The sequence below is a fragment of the Desmodus rotundus genome, chromosome 9 (genome assembly GCF_022682495.2).
Source record: "Desmodus rotundus isolate HL8 chromosome 9, HLdesRot8A.1, whole genome shotgun sequence".
In the NCBI taxonomy this organism is placed as follows: domain Eukaryota; kingdom Metazoa; phylum Chordata; class Mammalia; order Chiroptera; family Phyllostomidae; genus Desmodus; species Desmodus rotundus.
This window is the reverse complement of record NC_071395.1, coordinates 48,220,694-48,238,110: the sequence shown is the minus strand read 5'-3', so window position 1 is coordinate 48,238,110 and position 17,417 is coordinate 48,220,694. Positions and strand designations below refer to the sequence as shown.

The 17,417-nt window shown below is 54.0% G+C and overlaps 2 protein-coding genes across 8 annotated transcripts; both read right to left on the bottom strand.

Moving 5' to 3' along the window:
- Positions 1-36: 36 nt before the first annotated feature.
- On the bottom strand, positions 37-5,431 carry ANKLE1 (ankyrin repeat and LEM domain containing 1). Of its 4 annotated transcripts, none has more exons than XM_045195562.2 (9): positions 5,322-5,431; positions 5,091-5,243; positions 4,567-4,672; positions 4,277-4,466; positions 3,309-4,082; positions 2,993-3,164; positions 2,536-2,695; positions 2,305-2,434; positions 37-2,055 (listed from the first exon to the last, which is right to left on the bottom strand). In XM_045195562.2, the coding sequence occupies exons 1-9, from the start codon at positions 5,381-5,383 to the stop codon at positions 1,883-1,885; spliced, it is 1,920 nt and encodes a 639-aa protein (XP_045051497.2). In that variant the 5' UTR covers positions 5,384-5,431; the 3' UTR covers positions 37-1,882. The 4 variants fall into 4 exon arrangements, with proteins under 4 accessions (XP_045051497.2, XP_045051498.2, XP_045051500.2 ...); XM_045195563.2 differs by having other exon boundaries at positions 3,387-4,082; XM_045195564.2 differs by lacking the exon at positions 2,536-2,695 and having other exon boundaries at positions 1,932-2,055.
- Positions 5,432-7,102: 1,671 nt separating this feature from the next.
- Positions 7,103-13,851, bottom strand: BABAM1 (BRISC and BRCA1 A complex member 1). 4 transcript variants are annotated; one of them, XM_024560963.4, is made up of 10 exons: positions 13,728-13,785; positions 13,136-13,329; positions 12,496-12,799; positions 11,678-11,736; positions 10,872-10,992; positions 10,686-10,764; positions 9,759-9,783; positions 8,506-8,635; positions 8,292-8,378; positions 7,103-7,573 (listed from the first exon to the last, which is right to left on the bottom strand). In XM_024560963.4, exons 3-10 carry the CDS (start codon positions 12,784-12,786, stop codon positions 7,370-7,372), a joined length of 996 nt encoding a protein of 331 aa, XP_024416731.1. In that variant the 5' UTR covers positions 12,787-12,799; positions 13,136-13,329; positions 13,728-13,785; the 3' UTR covers positions 7,103-7,369. The 4 variants fall into 4 exon arrangements, with proteins under 4 accessions (XP_024416731.1, XP_024416728.1, XP_024416730.1 ...); XM_024560960.3 differs by lacking the exon at positions 13,136-13,329 and having other exon boundaries at positions 12,496-12,836; positions 13,728-13,851; XM_024560962.2 differs by lacking the exon at positions 13,136-13,329 and having other exon boundaries at positions 13,728-13,851.
- Positions 13,852-17,417: the final 3,566 nt, after the last annotated feature.

Below are 17,417 nucleotides of genomic sequence, written 5' to 3'. Positions count from 1 at the left end.
TTTTTTTAAGATTTTATTTATTTAGAGAGAGGGGAAGGGATGGAGAAAGAGAGGGAGGGAAACATCAATGTGTTGAGAGATACATGGATCAATAGCCTCTTGCATGCACCCACTGGGGACCCGGCCCGCAACCCAGGCATGTGCCCTGACTGGGAATGGAACCAGCAACCTTTGGGTTCGGAGGCTGGCACTCAATCCACTAAGCCACACCAGCCAGGGCAAGATTTTTATTTTGAAGCTTCTAAATCTCTTTTCCTGTCTGCTAGAAGGGTTTCCCTGCCCCACGGCCATGCTCTTGCTCCTCTCTACCTACCCTAATGTATGTTTACCTAGGTATGCTGGTGGTTTGAGGATGGTGGGAGGGGACAACTGTCCCCTCAGTTGCTGCTTCTCAAGTCCTTTCCCTACTGGTTTATGAGCCCACCTTTCCTTTAGTTCAGGGGCTCTCACCAGGGGCATGGCTGTCCCTTGGGAAATCCTGGAGACAGTTTTGTCACACCAGGGAGGGGGAGGGCAATAGCAGCGTCTAGTGGGTGGAGTCCAGGGATGCCCCTTGACACCCTGCAATGCACAGGACAGTCCCCACCCCCAAAATAATTCAGCCACAAGTGTCAGTAGAGCCGAGGTTAGGAAACTCAGTTCGGCAAATCCATGTCTTTGGGGACTTTGGGGATCTCTGAGTTCCCTCCCAGCACAGTTGTAATGGCTGTCTGTCCCCTTATCAGGAGACTTGGTGTTTGGGAAGCCACTCAGCTCACACAGAGGTTTCTTCAGTTAGGTTAAAATGGGGGAGCCTAGGCCCTCTCCAGAAGCCAGGTCTCTAAGTACAAAACCAGCCATTCGCGCAGGGGAACAGGAGCTGGGCAGTAGAGGCAGTGCAGGCACCTAAGCCGTGAAACTCTGCCCAGGTCGCAGTGCCCCCGTCCGCCCCCTGGAGGACCTAGTTAGCTGAGTCACAATGAGGGGCAGATGGTGAGCCCAATCAGGCAGCAGATCTCCCCAGGTCCCTAAACCCACTGGATGCTTTGAAGAAACAACTAACTTCTGGAAAACTTAAATGATCCCACTGATATCTCACCAGCGCCGCAGCCTGGCATTTTACTGAAACTCTGTATATGTGCATAGTCTGAAATTGCAAAGCATCACCAGAAGTTTGGGTCACTGATCCCATTTTAGGGTGGAAGAGACAGGTTCAGAGAACCAACACCAGGAAGCGCTGCACAGAGATCCCAAGGGCTGGTGTCTCCCACCCACAGTCCACAAGCTCCCCAGCCCTGGCCTCCTGTCACCGCGCACAGTCGGCCCCTGGAGAACACGAAGGCACTTCCCTTCCCCAGGAGACTTTCTACCTGGGCCACCTCTGGGTCAGTGTGGGCTCTGAGCCACACCCTCCAGTCCCCACAATGACCCCTGAGGTAAAAACTCTTATACACCTGAAGAAACTGAGGCTCAGACAGACAAGTTACTGATCTGAGGTACCACATCCGTCAAGCAGAACCCAGCTCTTAAACTGGGTAGATTCCCTTCATGTGGCTGAGGGAGACCCCAGCCCACAGTGTGGGTGTCCTGTGTCTGGGAGATAAAAGTGGACTTTATCTACACAGAGAGGACCAAACTGCCAAAGCAATGGCAAGTTTCAAAGCACCCAATGTTCCAAAGACCCTTCTGGTCCACTTGTTCTACTCCCGTGACAGGGAGCTCGCTGCCTCTCTAGCAGTTCCATTTGTAACGAAGTCCTCCCTCAGCCTGAGGGGAAGACCTGCCCTGCTGCCCACCGCCAGCCTCCCAGAACTGGAGGTGGAGGGCTGCTTCCAGCACAGGTTAGCTGGTATATCGGAACACGCTGATCTCTATCCGGGCTATATGGGCCATTCCCCAGTGCTCAGCCACGGGCCTGGATGTCTTGGGGTCGCAACTCTCGTTCACCCTCAGCCAGGAAGACAAGGAGGGCACGGTGCAGCAGATGCACCCCCAAGCGGCGGCGCCGAGCGGGTGGCCAGTTCGCCACCACTCCATAGCAGTGTCCCTGTTTCTGGTTGGTCAGCATCTGGATCCCTAGAGATTGAGGGCGAGATCACAGGGACAGACTCAGCGAAGGCCTGGTAGAAGTATGTGACAGTGAACCCACTGTGTATTCCCCTCAAGGAAGTATATACCCATGGAGCAAAATAGGTGCATGGGAAGGTACAAAGTTGGTACTCAATAATTACTCATTGAACAAACAGCCCTTAGAGGGAAGAGGTGAGGGAAATGGTACATCAAGTGCCCTTCCTGTGAACCCCACCCCATGAGACAGGCACCCACCTAGAGCATCCACAAGACATGCCTCTCGAGTGTAAGCCTCCACAGCGACCACATGCTGGAAGCAATGCAGGGACACAACACCACGACCACTGGCCCAAATATCCAAGATCTGGCGCACCTTGGGACAGGCCTGGGGGACCAGGGCAGTGTCAGTGCCCCTCAATTCCCTCCTTCCTCTACCTGCCCACGGTCTGGCTGTCCCTGCCCTGACCCTGGTCCTTATCCTCACACCTGTTTTCCTGTCTGCCCATGATAGCCAAGGGCCTCCCAGAGGTGAGCATTTGGCCGGGCCCGTGTCCCCTTGCCCACATAGAAGATGGCGTGGACGAAAGTCCGAAGGCGCTCAGCTGGGGTTAGTGAGAAGGCTCGGGCTGGCAGGTCCTGAGTCTCCCTGGATGAAAGGGTTAGCTCAGAGAGGAAAAAGTGAAGAGAGTATCCCTAGATAAAATCTCTAAGGTCACAGGGCATACTGAACCCACATCCAGTGACCCACATTTTATAGGACAGAGAATGGTGGCTGTTCCCCAAAGACACTCAGCCACTCAAATTAGGTCCAAGTACCTTTCCCCCACCCCCAAACTGCCTTTTATAGATAAAGCTTATGGCCAGAGAGGACCAGTTCCCTTCCTGAGGACACACAGCATATAAGTACTAATTCCAGAATTTTCCAGCTCCCACTTCTGAGTACCTGGGGTCCAGCAGCAGATATGTGAAACTGGACTTCACTACCCCCTCCCGCCACCTTCTGCCAGGAGCCAGCTGCTCAAATTGCTGGGCAAGTGCATCCTCATCTGCCTGGGCATCTGGGATTTGGCCTGTCCTCAGGGCCTCGGTCAGCTCTGGGCTGTGCCCTGAAAAGTCTGGGCGTGGGAAGGGAAACTGAGTCAAGGGAGAGAGAGGAAGGGGTGGTTCCCAGAGATGAAGAGAGAAGTAGGATTAAGTACCGGGAGTCTCCAGGAACTCCTGGAGTCTCCTTGAACTCTGGATGCCCAGAAGGGACTAACCAAGAGCAGCCTGAGCTTCTTGCAGTCGTCGGAGGTAGTGTGGCCGGGTGAAGGGCGTGACGGGGCCTGGGCTCTCACCAAGTGCCCGGAGCCTTTTCAGCAGCTCCAGGTCAGACATGGCTGGGACTGGCAGGCACTGGCATGAGGGGATTGTGTCCCTGCCACCTGTGGAGCTCTCCTCATCCTCAGTCAGCCAGAGGGCGGCCACCTCACTGTCAAGGGATGGCTGATCATCTGTTAGGAAGTGGAAGTCAAGGGGTCCAGCCAGTGGTCCCCGAGGGGGACTGTGGGCTGGGACCCCATCTGGGAGGGACGTGTGTGAGGGAGAGACATCTGGCAAAGTCAGAGTCAGGGCCTGTAGACGGGCTTTTAATTTGGCTTCCTTGCCCACCATGATGGCCCCACGTGTCAACTGTGAGGTGCTTGGAGACATTACTGCCCTCCGGGATGGTCGGATACCAGGCAGAAGTTGCTGCCTGGTCTGGGGCAATGACTGAGCCCAGAGGGATGTATGGGGGGCTGGGTCCTTGGCTCCAGATGCCTCAGCTACTGTGAAAAAGGAGGCATCTGAGCTGCAGTCCCAGCACCCTGGGGGGAACTCTAAGCTGCCATTCCTGTCAGCAACCTCAGGGTAGGCAAGGAGGCTGGGGGGTCCAGGGCCAGTCTCCAGGTCCATGTCCCTGCTGTCACTTCTGCCCAGCGCTGTGGGGTCTGGTATCACACTGGGAGGTCCAGAGGGGCTGACATCCAGCCTTTTCCCCTTGAGGCCTGTGCCTGGAGCAGAAGATGAGAGCTGGGGTCAGAGAGCAGTGGAGGCGGAAGCCAGAGACAGAGATGGGAGTTGGATCAGACAGAAACAGGCGGCTGGAGTCAAAGGGAGGAGGAAGAGTGAAGGCAGACAGAGCTGACTGGAGATACTGGACGTGAGACAGAACCAGCGAGACAGCGGAAATCAGTGACAGACACACCATAAGTTGGGCCATAGGCCAAGCCGCTGTGTCCACACAGGCCCCATTCACTGCCGGGCTCAGGCTCCAGCTCCTGGGTCTCTGCCCGGGTCTGGGTAGGGGTCCTGGTCAGCGTCCGAAGCTCGCTCAGGACTCGCAAACAGTCCTGGTGCCCGTGCTGTTCTGCCAGGTCCAGTGGCCGGAGTCCATCCTGCAGCAGCGCAATCAATAGGGGGCGCCCGAAGCTCTCTTCCCTCCCTCCCTTCCTCTCTCCCCTGCTGCATTTGGGCTCTTCCCATAGGGCCTCTCACCTGGTCACGCAGCCCAGGGTCTGCTCCCCGGCTCAGCAGCAGCTCCAGGCCGCGGCGACAGCCCCAGGCAGCGGCCACGTGCAGTGGTGTCAGCTCCTCGGCTGATCTGGGGCAGGAGCGGAGGAGGGAGCTCGATTTCCGCCCCTGAGCACCGGAGCCTTGGTCCTCGTCCCCTCTACCCCATCTCCACCATCCCGCCTGAGACACCCTCATAATCTAGATCGTGCACCTTCAGCCTGGATCTCTCTGCTCTCTAATCCTAGGAATCTACCCCCAGATCCGAACATTTGATCCTCACTTTGGCCCCAGCTCAACCCCATCCCCTACCCTTGGTCTGGGACTCTAGCCCCCACCCTTGGACCTTCAGGGTCCCTTCCCTAGTTCCCCAAGCTCCTCTGTGTGGCATCGGATCCCACCGTTGGAACGTGGGATGTCCTGTTGGGGGCTCCCAGGCCTTGCCCTTGGACTCGGGAGACCCATCCCCTACGTGGAAGGACCTGCCTCGGGTCCAGGACCCGCCTCACCTAGCATTGGGGTCCCCTCCTCGACGCAGCAGAGCCTCGAGGCATCGCAGAGCGCGCGTGTGCCGGGCTCCCGCCGCCAGGTGGATGGCTGCTGCGCCGTCCCCGAGCACCAGGTTGGGGTCGGCACCCCGGCATAGCAGATCTTCCACAGTCCTGCGGATTAGGGGGTCAGAGTGGACCGCGACCCTAGCCCCTCGCTCTGGCCCCATCCGCCCTGGCCCCCATTCTTACCACGGCTCCTCCTCCCGCAGTGCCACCCGCAGCCGCTGTGCCAGGTCCACCGCAGAGCCCATGCCTGCCTGGTCCCCCAGTCCTGCAGCCTGGTCTGTCAATTTCAAACTTCCCGCGGTGCCCTTGTGCGCACGCGCAGTCCCACCCCTCGGCTCTAGTCTCCGCACTCGCGCGCATCAGAGTCCTCAGCTAGGCTCTCTCACGCTGCACCAGCACAGCACACATTGGCATTCGAGAGGTGCAGTGCCCACCCAGGCCCGCGACCTCCAGTGGTGCTCAAGCAGGGACTAGACAGGTGAAGGCCGCCAGGGGTGCCACTATTTGGTGTTAAAACGGGGAAACGCGGACACAACCTGGAGGGGGTGGAGCTATGACTCAGTGACCCAAGTCACGGAAGAGGCCTCCGTTAGCGCAAAAATTCAATTAAGAGTTCCCCCCTCCAGCTCAGCGTCGCTCCTTTCCCAGAGCCAGGAGTCCGTGACTTTGGGGCGCTGGTCCCCTGAGGCCTTAGTTTCCCCATCTGCAAATAGAAAAATCCCTTCTGGGATGGTGTGATGTTGAATGAGCATCTCATCACAGGGGCCTGGTACACGGGTGCCCAATAAATGCTGTGGGAAAGAAAAGCTGTTGCTCAATGAAGCAATTTTACTTTTATATGAAATTGAGAACCTCTCCTGTAAACGTTTTTGACAATTGCTCATTACCCAGACATAGCTGAAACGTGGGCCTGCCGTGACTGTCTGTCTCCCTTCTTCTGGGGAGCACCCACACTATTTCCTGGGAGCAGTAATCCTCCCTTTGCCAGGAGAGGACTGACCCAAGCCTGAACAATCAGAACACACTGGGGCTGTGGCCCATGACTCAGCCATAAAGGGGTGCCGGGAGCCCTCACTTGACCTGTGCTGGGGCTTGGGTCGTGGTCACAACTGTCAACCAATGGCCATGGTGCCAATTCAATGCCAACAGGAAGCCCTAATTTGGAGTACACTGAAAGAGGAGACTTATGGCAAACACCTCAATACAGACCACAGCCCTCTCCAGCAATTTGCTTCAGCTCCAGCCAATGAAAATTAGTCTTTGTTGGAAAAGGAAGTAGTCCCCAGCCTAAAGGGAACTTATATAGAGAAGCCCCACTCCCGGCCGTTCTAGTGCAAGTACTTTAAAACCTCAGCTCATTTGGCCCCAAAAGCACTGTCCTGACTGGTGGGAATAGAGCCATTCTGATGGTCAAAGATGCTAATGAGGTTATGGCTGCGCAGCCGCAGTTGGATTGAGGGAAGTACCTCCATCCTGTTGGTTGACGTAAGATTCCAGAAACTCCTTCACAAGTGTTGGCTCCCCCAGCAGGCACACAGTGCATGCAGCCAGGCAGGCATTTCAGTACAGAAAGTAGGCACTGTTCCTACCTGAAGCCTGGCTTGCACGAGAGGACCCTGTTCAGCAGCGGCTCCTGGGCTTTTGTTTTTTAGTTTGAGACCAGTTAGCGACCAGGAGACCCTCTTGGTAGGTATTTTCTTTCTTGGGGTCGACACAACCATCTCGCCCCTTTCCACAGGTTGGGAGGAAAGCAGGGCACACTGAACACCCACCACAGAGTGTTTCAGCCCGCCCGATGGCAGTGTTGTCTGAACAGCTGGGTATAGTCAAGCCTGAAGCTGCATCTTGGTTTCTCATCCACAAGAACCAAGCCATTCCTCTTTCTCTCCAGTGGGTGGGTTTTCTGTTACTTGCAACCAAGAAGAAGATCCCAATTAACACAGAGTGACTGGTGTGGACCAGGGTTAGACTTCTCAGATTTTTATTCTGATGACAAAAATCATACAGGGAAGAACACGTTATAACTGACAAACTGGGGAGAGAGATGTGGGCTGGGAAACATGGGGACTGGGTGCCCACAGGCCCTGGGATGCTTCCTGGAATCCTGGGTTTCCTTCCAGGGCTCCCAAGTACCCTGAGGGCCTCCCAGAACACCCCAGGGTCCCATGGAGCGGGGTTTAAGAACTCCGGGCCACGGGTCTCATTGTACAGGCTAGATGCACAGGGACGGTTCAGACAGTGGCCTCCACCTCAGTGGCTTCCTCCTCCTCCTCCAGCAGGCTGTAGGAGGCATGGCTCTGGCAGGGCCGCTGCAGTGGGTGAGCCAACAGCTTGGCCATACAGTTGTGCAGCTCGAGGGCGGGCCCAGCCAGTGCCACCTCATACTTGTAGCTGGTGCCCTTGGTATCCAGGCTGCCCATGAAGGTGAACATGTCCTGTGGGGCCAGGGAGGGGCTCTTCAGGCAAGGGTTCCCCTGATAGGCCGTCCTTGCCCCTAGAAGGTATCCCAGAGGAGGGGCCCCAGGGGTAGGTTCTGAAGGGTGAAGAGGAGTTTGCCAGGCAGAAAACATTCCTGAATTCAACAAACATTCCCCGCTGACCATCAGCATAGGGACACCAAGGTCTCAGTCCTGGAGCCCCCAGTCTGGAGACAGTTGGATACAGACTACCCTCCAGCTGCCACGCTGATCTTCCTTGAGGAGCAGGGAAAACTTCCCACAATAGGGATTTCGGCTTAAATATTGAGGTATGAGTAGCAGCTGGTCTCAACTCCCCTGTTCACTGCTGGGTAAACTGAGGCTCAGAGAGGTAAGCAGCCCACTCAAGATACCACAGCTGTTCAGGGCTGGGACATGAATGACCAGCAGAGCCTGGGGAAGCAGTGAGGGAAGGGTGCTCCAAGCAGAGGGCACAGCCAGGGCAAAGGCAGGGGGAGAGAGAAGCAGGAAGTATGGAGGATGAAGTGTACAGGACCCTACTTGCTCCCTGGCCCCCTGTCCCAGCTGTCCCTCTGAGCTCCCAGCAGGCGTAAGGAAATGGCTATTGAATGACTGAATGACCAGGATCCAGGTAGGATCTCCAAGGCCCAGGGCAGGTGGGCTCTGAGACACCCCATCTACACCCACCTGCCACCCACACCTGCCACGGTCTCACCTTCCAGCTCATCTCCTCCTCCTTCTCGTCGGCGCCATTGTGGATGTAAACAACATCGAAGAAGAAATATGGGCACTGGAACATTTTCTGCAGGGGAAGAACACCAGCCTTTGGGGTCCAGGTCACCCTGTGCCCACATGCCCACAATCCCCCAGCTTCTGTGCTCAGGAAGTCCCTCCCACTGTCTTACCACCCTCTCCCAGGTTTCAGTTACCTTCATGGGCTCTGTCAGGGAGAACTGGGGCTGGCAGGGTGGGCGGCTGTAGACGAGGATGGTACGGACCACATATGGGGGTGGGATGGTCTGCACATTCTCTGTGACTGGCAGCTCGGTCTTCTGTTGGCTGCACAGTGAGGGGACAGGTCAAAGCACAATCTGGGGGGCCCTACTGTCATCACTTGGGAGAGCCTAGCTCCTTGCTGGGCATGCAAAGCCCCACCTGACCGCTCCCCAGCCCACTGCTGCCTCTGAGCCTTCCCACATGCTGTTCCCACTACCCAGAATGCCTCCCCAGCCTCACCTTCTGCTTGACCTCTCCTGCTCCAGCAGGAAGGCTTTGCTAAACACATAGCTGAAGCCTGCTCTGGCCACCTTGAGTGTTCCCCATCACCTGGAGTTGGCCCTGCCCTACCAGGTCAGGAGACTCTTGGGCAGGGACCTAATCTTATATGCTAAGTCAAGATACATTTCCCTACTTGGCCACAACTGGATCTCACGTTGGGCAGAGGGCACTAGGCAGAGGGCTAAGGTCCTTCCTATGTAAAAAGCAAATCTGATCCTCTACAAGAAAAAAGGCAACCTCCTCATAAAAAAATAGGTAAAGGGGACAAATAGATAAATCACTGAGGGAATATCAAATGGCTTTAAAATGAATGAAAAAAAGCCCAAAGGAAAGATTATCACAGTGGCAGGGGAAGTAAAAAGGGTTAATTTCTGGGACAGTACTTTGGCAATGTCTAGCAAACCCCCCCCCCCCCGCCCACCTGCCCCTTAACCCAGCGTGCTCTCCATTGCAAATTTACCCCATGGGTTCACTTGCAAGATTTGCTGAGATGTTTGTAACAAGTTAATTATGAGGGTAAAGGCAACACAGGCTCTGTGCCCAGCACCAGGGGCTGGTTGAAAATGGGGATTGGAGTATTAGGGTCCACAAGCTAAGAATAGGTTTTATATTTTTAAATAACTTGAGGAAAAAATAAAATTTCATGACATGCAGAAGTGCTATGAAACCTCAATTTCGGTGCTCTCATGGTTTTACTGGCACAGGGCCATGCCCACTGTGTCCATAGGGTCTGTGGCTTTTAGCTTACGATGGCAGAGGCCAGTTGCCGTGACACAGACCATATGGTCTGCAAAGCCAAAAACATTTACTACCTGGCCCCCTGGGTTAAAACAATGGCACGGAGAACCACGAGGCCGCCGTGAGACTAACACAGAGGGCCGGACACAGGGAAGGGAGGACTTACATGAGACTGAAGAGACCTTCCATATCTGGCGGGGACGCTAAGGAGAATGCTGGTGGCAGGGCAGGGGTGGATGACTTCCTTCATCCAGAAGCCAAGAGACCCCGGATGCCTCCAAACACGGTGTCACTGTGCGGGAAACCTGTTTGACCCTAGCGTAGTTGCCTCTCTGAGCCTGTTTTCCCTTAGTACAGATCACAGGCTAGGGGCTGGCATCAGATGCCCTGAAGACCGTTGGTGACTCAAAACTCCCCTTTCCCTCAGGGCCGGGGCCACTCTCCTTACAAGCAAAGAGCCATGGGTGTCCCTGTTCGTCTCCTCCCAACACTCCCCGGCTTTCTAACTCACAGGGGTCACCCTCTAAGTTTTAAGTTGCGCGTGAGCCTTTATGTTCAAATTAGCATAAAGTACGATGTAGTAGTGACTGTGACCTTTTGGCCACATGACGCCACTTACGGAGCATCAAATGTATAACTGGCCCTGCATGGAGAGCTTGCCCTGTGGGTGCAGTTTTGACATCTGGAGTCCTAATCAGCTGGTTTTGCTTCTGTTACGACTTTACTTCCACAGCAACCCATAGCGTAGGAGGTCCTCTGCTTCCCATTTTACAGATGAAGAAACTGAGAGCTTGGGGAGCATCTGAGATCTTGCTTCCTGGCAATGTCATCGGTTTGGCTCAAATAAAGTCTTATAAAAATTTGAAACAAAGAAAGGAAAAGAGAAGGGAAGGGAAGGGAGGGAGGAAGGAAGAAAACTGAGAGCAAGAGAGGTGACTGGCCCCAGCCTGCTGTGGCAGAGCTGGGACCTGGACCCAAGCCAGTCTGAGTTGGTCCCCTCCATGGCTCAGGCTTCCTGATTCTGGGAATGAGAGGACAGGCCAGCTCCCCAAACCCCACCTGCTTCATGGGGCACCCCTGCCTGGAAGGATACTGAAGGTGGAGCAGGAGGCTGTCTCCAGGTCGTAGAGGCAGCTGCAGAGCTCGCGGGGGTCAGAGGTCAGGCCAGACAACTGTGGGGAAGCACAGGCCTCAGCAAGGTGCTCGCTGTCCCCAGAGGACCCCCGGACACGCAGCCTTGTCCCTGCCCCCAGGGGACCCCAGGGTGCCCCAGCCTCACCCAGGCGGTGTCATCGTTCACCACCACCAGTGCAAACTCGTGGCTTTTGTCAATCTTGTGTTTTGTCCGCACGAACATCTCAATCATCTTCTGGGAGACGTTGAGAGCATTGGTTTTGGAGCTGGGGAGGGGCAAAGAGTGAGAGGGTTGGTTAAGGGTAGCCCCCATCCTGGGGAACTTTCCACTAGCCCCACAATGAGGCCCCTGCCCAGGCCATACAGCAGGGGGCATGGCAGGGTCCAGCGGAAAACCTAACTCAGCTGACCTGCCCTCTCCAGCTCTAACCCTCGCCAAATGGGTCCTTCTGGCCAGCCTGCGTCTCACATCTGATCCTTGTGAGGAACCCCCAGGCCTCTGCTCAGCCATGGTGGCCAGGGGTGCCAGCAAGGGCAAGGCAGGCTTGTGTTCAGCATCTCCCAGAGCCCGTCAGACCCTCTTCAGGCCCTGCTACTCAACCCCACAGAGACCTACCTGCTGAGGGCAAGGCCTTGGGGTTAGCCTAAATGCTGGCTCTACCTACATTTTGTGAGGTCTTAGGCAAGCCACTTTGCTTCTCTGAGTTTCCAAGTCATTACTGTGACACGGGTGGCACATGAGAGCTATCACATGCTTGGAACAGAGCCTGATGGGCCACCACTGTATCATTACCAGTTCCTGCTGCTACACTCGGATACCACCAGGCCCTGAGCCAGACCACAATGGTGTAAGTCTCAGAGAGACAGCCTGTGTTTTCCAGGCTGGGCCCCTCCCGGCTGGGCCCCTCCCAACTGTGCCTACGTATTCAAGCCCTAAATTGTCCCTCTCACCCGTTGAAGGACTCCAGTTTTGGCAGTGACATTTCCTCCGACAGGTCCAGGCAGATGATCTGCAGTGAAGTTGGAGGGTGGTGAGGGCACTGTGACTAGCAGCACCTGGGCCTGGATGTTAACGCCAGCCCCCACAGGCTTGGCCCTCTTTAAGCAGACATGTCTAAAAAAGTGGTAAGATGACTCCCAATTCCCAGCCAAGCCATCCACTTTGGAAAGCGGTGGCTCAGGGGAAAGAGCACTGGACTATGAGTCCAAGTGAATGAGTGAGAACATATGACACAGGAAGAAAGAAACAAAGGTATAGTGGGTTGAACTGTGGCCCTCAGAAGGTATGTTAGCCTAGAATCCCAGATGTGACTGTATTTGGAATTAGGGTCCTTAATGATGTAATTAAAGTAAAGAAACTGAGGTAAGATCATCTGATCCAGTGACAAGTGCCCTTAGGATATGCAGAAGAGGAGGCACAGAGACAGGGAGGGGAAGGCCGTGTGAAGATGGAGACAGACATTGGAACGATGCAGCCACAAGCTAAGGATGCCTGGAGCCACCCAAAGCTGAAAGAGTAAGGAAGGCTCCTCCCCTAGAGCCTCCAGAGGGAAGGGGGCCCTGCCAACACCTTGACTTCAGACTTCTGGTTTCCAGGACTGTCAGAGAATAAATTTCATCTTTTTTAAGCCACCCAGTTTGCAGTAATTTGTTGTGACAGCCCCTGGAAACTCACACAAAAGGGCTGTTTGCAGAGTGAATCCTAAAAGGCAAGAGTGTTAACCCAAGTTTCTTGAAGCCTCAGAGCTAATGGCCAAATTCCCACTTACCACCTTTTCTGGACAGTTGACCCTGGGCGTCCGCACCTGGACCTCAGGGGCTGGTGGGGGCACCTGCCAAGGCTTGGGGCCAGCTCCCAGAGGGTTGGATGTCCCATCATCAGCACTGGCTGCCTCACCCTCGCCCTCACTGCGGCTGCCCACACTGGCTTGGGCCCCCAGTGCCCGGTCCTCAGCCCCCTCAGGGTTGGAGCGAGTCCGGGGCCTCGGTTCCACAGACTGTTCCTCTTCCTCCTCCTCCTCTTCTTCCTCGGTGGGGCTGCTGGGTTCTGCCACCTCCATGGTTCCTGAGTGGCTGGATGACATGGGGATGGGGGAAGCCAGAATCCTGCCTTAGGGGTTCAGAAACATTTGGTTACCCCCAACTGCTTACTGACTATGCAGCTGCTCACTCCTCTCACAGCCTCAGTTTCCTCATGTGTAGAATGGGTGCCTTTACTCTTTATCAGCTAAGCATCCACTCTGACTTAAGGTAATAGCTTTCTATGTGCCTCTGTAGGGCTACCTCCACCCCCAACCAGTGCGCACAACAGGCCACTGAGAATGGCTCAGAGATGGGGACACGACCCAATACAGGCCAGTGAGGGGCGACTCCTTCCAGCAGTGCCCTTAGGGGAAAGGGTCTCCTTACAGTTGCCGAGCTGGGAAGATACAAGTCAAGAGTTGCTAGAAGCCTCTTTACACTCTGAGAGGGGAAAGAGCCTGACTGGATTATGCTCATCCAGAGAACGGCAGACACGCAACTACACCTGGAACCAGTCTATAAGCCACTGACTCCCCTTTCTTGTCCCGTTTTAAGATAGACTGAGTTGAGTTTTCCGTTACCTGAAACGGAAAAGGTTTTGGTGAATAGAGGAATAATAACCTCTGGGATTCTCCACAGTGGGCGCTGGCTGCCTAGGGGGTGTCTGCACAAGGGAGGGGTGCGAATTTGGGTGTTACAGGCCTCTTTAAGAAAAGATAGGACGCCAATGGAACAGCCTGCCTATTTCGGCAATGGGTGCGGGATGCCGAGGATGGTCTCTCAGAGGCTTGCAGCCTCCGCAACCTCTAAGGAAAACAAAGCCTTAGCTGTAGCAACAGGGATGGAGGCTAGACTGCAGGGGAAACCAGGGTTGGAGATGGAAGCTTCAAGGGAGGCGAAGAGCTAGATCTCTGGGGCTACAGTAGCTAGGCCTCGAGGGACGAGCCCCGTACACTTCCAACACCCAACTTTCGCTCACCGTAGCCTAAGCCTCCCTCCGACTCGCGCTACAAAACCGCCATCTTCAAAGCCGGATGTGGTACGGAACGCCCGCAACGCCTCCTGGGAAATGTAGTTCAGCAAGTCGTAGGACCACCGGAACGACGAACTGGACGAGGCTAAAGAGCCTTGGAAGCTGATAGGCTGGACTCTGTTAGGGGATGGGGTTTAGAAGGTGATGGACAGGAGTAACGACGAACTGACGAGGCTAAAGAGCCTTGGAAGCTGATAGGCTGGACTCTGTTAGGGGATGGGGTTTAGAAGGTGATGGACAGGAGTAGGGCTGAGTGGGATCTGGAATGTGATTGGCTAAAAACAAGATGAGGCGGAGGGGTTTTTTTTTTTTCCCAGGAATCAGACTCTGCGGGTCAGTGCTTCTACGGTGATAGGCTGGGATGAGGCGCAGTGGGCTGTGGTTGGACTAGGTTTAAAGGGACGGAGAAAACCTGGTTTGCGGTGTGAAAGGCTAGGTGGGACGGGGTTGGGCGGGACTTAAGGGAGGCGCGGTCGATAGGTGAAGGGCGGGTTTTGCAAAATGAGGTGAGAGTGGTCTAGGCCCTAGGCCACACCCAAATACTTAATTCTTATTTTACACATATTTGCAAAAATCAAAAGTACTAATCCAGGCCCTGACCACTTTGGCTCAGTAGGTTGGGCGTCGTCCAGCAAAGCGGAAGGTTGTTGGTTTGATTCCTGGCCAGGGCACCTGTTTGGGTTGCAGGTTCCACCCCAGTCGGGTTTGTCCAGGGTCAGGCACCAAGAGAGATAACTGATTGATGTTTCTCTCTTACGTGTTTCTCTCCTTTCCTTTCTCCCTCCCTTCCCCTCTCTCTAAAAAATAAATAAATAAAATCTTTTTAAAAAGTACGAAGCCAGAGGATGACTTCAGGTGGCGAACAAACAATATAATATACAGGGGGTGTATTATAGAATTGTAATTTTATCGAAAGGACAAAACCAGTGGCATTTGCTATGGTGGCACCATTGGCCGAGCAGGCCTTATGACGTTGTTAAACACGACTGCCATTTTACTCTCCTGAGCGTATGTCCCCAGGACTGGAACACTACTGGAAAAGCAAGAGCAAATCGTGACTAACCGCCCCCCACAGCCACAGGCAAAAAAAGAACATTGGAGCAAACTGTAGCTTATGCAAAACCACCCAAAACCTCCCGCGTTGCAAGGCCCCCAACAGCCCAGGGGCCCCACAACAGTAACTCCCCCCCTTTTATAATCCAATTATAATCCAATAAAAACTAAAAGCCCCCGGTTCTCCACACCATGTCCCTTTCCACACTTGGAAAGTGAATAAAAACTTTGCTCTCTGCATTTTCTCCTCTTTGTGAATTCTTTCACAGCCTGCATCACCTACCACCCTAACATTTTGGGGGCCCATGTGGGTACATTCTCTATTTCTCCCTCTCCTCCGCCTCCTGAGACTTGCAACTAGGGGAGCAGTGGGCACTGGAAGCTGGACCCAGACTTGCCCCCAACCTTGTCTCTGTGAGGTTTGGAGAAGATTCTAATTCTACCTTGTTTCTCCAGACTCTGCAGACAGCTTCCTCTTCATCCCCCTACTATGGCCAGCAATGGCTCAGTCCCTGAATCTCGTAATGAAAGCATTCACTTTGTTGAAAGTGATAGCTTAACCCCTCTTCACGTTTCCATAAACCATGGTGCCAGGTGTATCACTTTCCCAGGGCTTTGGCTGTGAGGGATGCCTCCGACCGCCTCAATGCTGGGTTCGGTCTGCTCTTGGACTCAGGGATGCCTGACTCTGAACAGATCTTCGTGGTTTGGTCAGCTCTCGGGCTTGGGGATGCTCACCTCTGGCTTCAGGTCTCTAGGTTGTTTGAGATGGGGACACCCTTCTCAAACCTTCATCAGGCATGAACGAGAGGCAACTGATTGATGTTTCTCTCTCACGTGGATGTTTCTCTCGGTCTCTTTCTTCCTCCCTTCCCCACTCTCTAAAAATAGATAAATAAAATCTTTAAGAAAAACACTAAGCCAGAAGACTTGACTTGAGGTGGTGAACACACCATACAATATACAGATGATGTATTGAAGAATTGTACACTTGAAACCTATATAATTTTATTAACCAATGCCACCCCAATAAAGTCAATAAAATTTTTTAAATACCAAGCCAGAACTATTTCAAACCACCCTACCTTTTTCATGCTCACTTCCCCTTTAGTCCATAACTATTTCAAAACTATTCTGACTTTTTTTTTTTTTTTTGCAAAGGATCTGCCACCATAATACAGATGCCATGAAAAATACTGCTAAGTCTAAGCCAAACGGAAAAGGAAGGCTCCTGTTAAACATCGCCGTCATTAGGTCCCGGCAAGTCTCCCACAGCGGGTCACCTGATCTACAAATGTGGTGGGATTGACAAGCGAAACATCCAACAATTTGAGGAGGCTGCTGAGACAGGAAAGGGCCCCTTCAAGCACGCCTGGGTCTTGCATAAACTGAAAGCCAAACATGAGCGTGGTATCACCATTGATACCTCCCTGTGGAAATTTGAGACCAGCAAGCCTTCTGTGACAACCATTGATGCCCCAGGACACAGAGACTTTATCAAAAACAGGATGACAGGCACATCTGGGCTGACTGTGCTGTCCTGATTGCTGCTGCTGGTGTCGGCGAATTTGGAGCAGGTGTCTCCACAGATGGACAAACCTGTGAGGAAGCCCTTCTGGCTTACACGCTGGGTGTGGAACAGCTGATGGTTGGTGTTAACAGAATGGATTCCACCGAGCCATCCTACAGCCAGGAGAGAGATGAGGCAACTGTAAATGAAGTCAGCACCTACATTAAGAAAATTGGCTACAACCCTGATACCAGAGCATTTGTGCCAATTTCTGGTTGGCATGGTGACAACATGCTGCAGCCAAGCGCTAACATGCCTTGGTTCAGGGATGGAAAGTCACTCGTAGAGATGGCCATGCCGGTGGAATCATGCCTGAAGCTCTGGATTGCATCCTGCCACCAGCTCGTCCCACTGACAGGCCCCTGCGCCTGCCCCTCCAGGATGTCTACGGATTGGTGCTGTCCCTATGGGTCGAGTAGAGACCAGTGTTCTCAAACCCGGCCTGGTGGTCACCTTTGCTCCAGTCAACGTTACAACTGAAGTCAAGGCCGTTGAAATGCACCATGAAGCATTGAGTGAAACTCTTCCCGGGGACACCGTGGGCTTCAGTGTCAAGAACATGTGTGTCAAAGATGTTCATTGTGGTATTGTGGTTGGTGACAGCAAAAATGACCCACCAATAGAAGCAGCTAGCTTCACGGCTCAGGTGATGGTCCTGAACCATCCAGGCCAGGCCAGTGCCAGGTATGCACCTGTGCAGGACTGGCACACAGGCCACCTTGCTTGGAGATTTGCTGAGCTGAAGGAGATTAATCGTTGTTCTGGGGAAAAGCTGGAAGGTGGCCTGAAGTTTTTGAAATCTGGTGATGCTGCCATCGTTGATAAGGGTCCTGGTGAGCCCGTGTGTGTGGAGAGCTCTCTAACCGTCCTCCTCTGGGCCGCTTTGCCGTTCGTGACATGAGACAGCTGTTCTCATGACAGAGGGTCATCCAAGCAGTGGACAAAAAGGCAGCTGCATCTGGCAGAGTCACCAAGTCTTCCCAAAAAGCTCAGAAGGCTACGTGAACATTGTC

What these genes read in the sequence shown, in the direction of transcription:
- ANKLE1 (XM_045195562.2), bottom strand. Translation starts at nt 5,383, where the DNA reads ATGGGCTCTGCGGTGGACCTGGCACAGCGGCTGCGGGTGGCACTGCGG. An exon ending in ACCCTGGGCTGCGTGACCAG is followed by an intron (nt 4,467 to 4,566) that starts GTGAGAGGCCCT and finishes GCGCTGCTGCAG; the next exon opens with GATGGACTCCGGCCACTGGA. An exon ending in ATGTCTTGTGGATGCTCTAG is followed by an intron (nt 2,056 to 2,304) that starts GTGGGTGCCTGT and finishes CTCAATCTCTAG; the next exon opens with GGATCCAGATGCTGACCAAC.
- BABAM1 (XM_024560960.3), bottom strand. Translation starts at nt 12,810, where the DNA reads ATGTCATCCAGCCACTCAGGAACCATGGAGGTGGCAGAACCCAGCAGC. An exon ending in TCAACTGTCCAGAAAAGGTG is followed by an intron (nt 11,737 to 12,495) that starts GTAAGTGGGAAT and finishes ACTTCACTGCAG; the next exon opens with ATCATCTGCCTGGACCTGTC. An exon ending in AGCCTCCTGCTCCACCTTCA is followed by an intron (nt 9,784 to 10,685) that starts GTATCCTTCCAG and finishes CGTCCCCGCCAG; the next exon opens with ATATGGAAGGTCTCTTCAGT.